The sequence below is a fragment of the Trypanosoma equiperdum genome (genome assembly GCF_001457755.1).
Source record: "Trypanosoma equiperdum strain OVI genome assembly, contig: ctg_1552, whole genome shotgun sequence".
NCBI classification, from domain to species: domain Eukaryota; phylum Euglenozoa; class Kinetoplastea; order Trypanosomatida; family Trypanosomatidae; genus Trypanosoma; species Trypanosoma equiperdum.
The window spans coordinates 4,978-6,984 of NW_027123563.1; the positions used below are offsets into that span (position 1 = coordinate 4,978).

A 2,007-nucleotide genomic window follows, 5' to 3' on the forward strand; every position below is an offset into this window, starting at 1 on the left:
AAAAGGCGTCTCGCGTGCTGGCAAACTTCCATTACAAACAATTATTTGCGGATGGCGCCAAGACGCGTTTTTTTTTTTTTTTACATGGCGCTTGCGACACGAGTAGTTGTTGATATTTATTTGCATGTCGCTACGGGAAGGCTGTAAGCGCACCTCACACGTACACCCCAGTGACTACTGAAGATTGATGCTCCAGATGCGAACACCTCACCGAGTTTCCCCTATCGCATGGTTTTAAAATACGTGTATTTGCACTTGTTTGGTTAAGGCCACTAGGGGGAGGGGAAGGGAAAAAAGAATCATTAGGAAGAAAAAACAAAAAGAAATAAGCATGGACTACAACGAAATAAGCCCAAGTACTGAGCGCCGAATCGAGGACTTCTTCGCTGCAACTACGCAATGCACGAGAGATGTCGCGCTCCGCCATGCAAGTTTGAATGTGAAGGATGTACGTATGACATTTGTTGGTAGCGGCGCAATGGCTGCCAGCACGTCTCTTGGAGGCGATGCATCTGATTTAAACGGATCAGTTGTTGAGTGGCCCATGAAAGCGAGTAAAACGCTCGCATCACATGATTCCCTCAATAAAACAGGCGACGTGTACGTGGATCAAGGGGTCTTGTCATTCCTTATTGATGCACTAACATCTGCACATTTGGCTCTTCTAGTGAAAATGAAACATGTCTCCGTTTCTCTAACGATTGATTTCGTGCGACCCCTTCTTTCAGAGCGTCCTTTTATTTTGGTGAGTCGTCTCCTGCGGTCGGGTCGCCGGATTTGCTCCCTTAGCGCCGAGGTGCGACAGGAACAAAATGGGAAAACAGTTTTATGCGCCAGAGCCGACCACACTAAAGTTTTCAACGACACGAAATCACCAAACAAAACCCGACGTGCGGCCATCTCAAAACTGTAGCGAGCAGTCACTGCCCTCCTTCGCATTAATCCCTTCAATTTGGGGGGGGGGGGAAATCTATCGCAACAACGTGGTATAGTACAACCCTTGTTATTGTAATTTGTGTCTTTTGGTGTTGTTTGAAAAATGCATATTACCCAGTCCTCTATGTTCTTTTATTTTTTAAAAAAAATGAGTGGAATGCCGTCCTACACTAATCCCTCCTCGACAAGCTCTTCGTCAACCTGAGCCCTCAACCATTATCCCGAACTCCATTCTTTTTCTTGTAAGGTTGAAGCGCGCACCTAAAAAAACACGCAACATGTATACCAGTGGCCATCCGAGCAGCAGATCGTGGGGAACTGAAGGTATTAATGCCCCACTTCAGCAGAAGGCAACATACTCTTTCCCCTTGAAACAGCCGCGGCGCCACCAACAGCAACAACAACAACAACAGACACTTGGAAGACAGTTCGACGCCGAAAGCACCCATCAGGCGAGCCCGACCGCAGCGAAGTTGTTTGTGGGCCAACTTCCCTTTGAAACAGACGAAAAACGCCTGTATGATCTCTTCAGCGCATACGGTACGGTGGAGCACATTCATATTCTCCGTGACTCACAAAACAGGAGTAAAGGTGCAGCATTCGTCACATACTCCAACGTGGAGGAGGCGGATACGGCCATCTTCACCCTTCACAACCGATACAAGATGCTGGCGAACCGCATGATTCAGGTGAGTTATGCCAAAAACAGTGCAAACATATCGCTTTTTGGGGCGTGTAATGCCATAGCAGTGCACCGTATGAACCCCACAAACCCCGTCCCGGATATGGCAAATGTAACCCCGGAGAGTCGCGTGATTTAGCGGTTTTGGGCCCGGCAATTCAGCAATCGCCACGGAGGCTGCGAGGCGGTTGCACCGGGTGTCATTTCCATCATTTCTTGGAGCCGATGCGTTGCCGCACGATGCAAAAGACACCTGAGATGTTGGTGAATATTTTTAGGTGAGCAAATGGTGGCAATACGCGTTGGAAATGGTTTGATAGAAAAGGGAGGGAAAGAAAAGGGAACGGAAAGGATGATGGCTCTCGGAATGTTTTCCCTTTAGGTGTCAT

The 2,007-nt window shown here is 48.0% G+C and overlaps 2 protein-coding genes across 2 annotated transcripts; both read left to right on the forward strand.

Annotated features, from left to right (window-relative positions):
* Nucleotides 1–331: 331 nt before the first annotated feature.
* TEOVI_000906300 (Thioesterase-like superfamily, putative) lies at nucleotides 332–913 on the forward strand (the record flags this gene model as incomplete). The annotated part of the gene is made up of 1 exon (XM_067222055.1): nucleotides 332–913. One exon carries the CDS (start codon nucleotides 332–334, stop codon nucleotides 911–913), a length of 582 nt encoding a protein of 193 aa, XP_067078156.1.
* Nucleotides 914–1,214: 301 nt separating this feature from the next.
* Nucleotides 1,215–1,757, forward strand: TEOVI_000906400 (RNA recognition motif. (a.k.a. RRM, RBD, or RNP domain)/RNA recognition motif (a.k.a. RRM, RBD, or RNP domain), putative; the record flags this gene model as incomplete). Its single annotated transcript, XM_067222056.1, has 1 exon — nucleotides 1,215–1,757. The coding sequence occupies one exon, from the start codon at nucleotides 1,215–1,217 to the stop codon at nucleotides 1,755–1,757; it is 543 nt and encodes a 180-aa protein (XP_067078157.1).
* Between the last annotated feature and the right edge of the window lie 250 nt (nucleotides 1,758–2,007).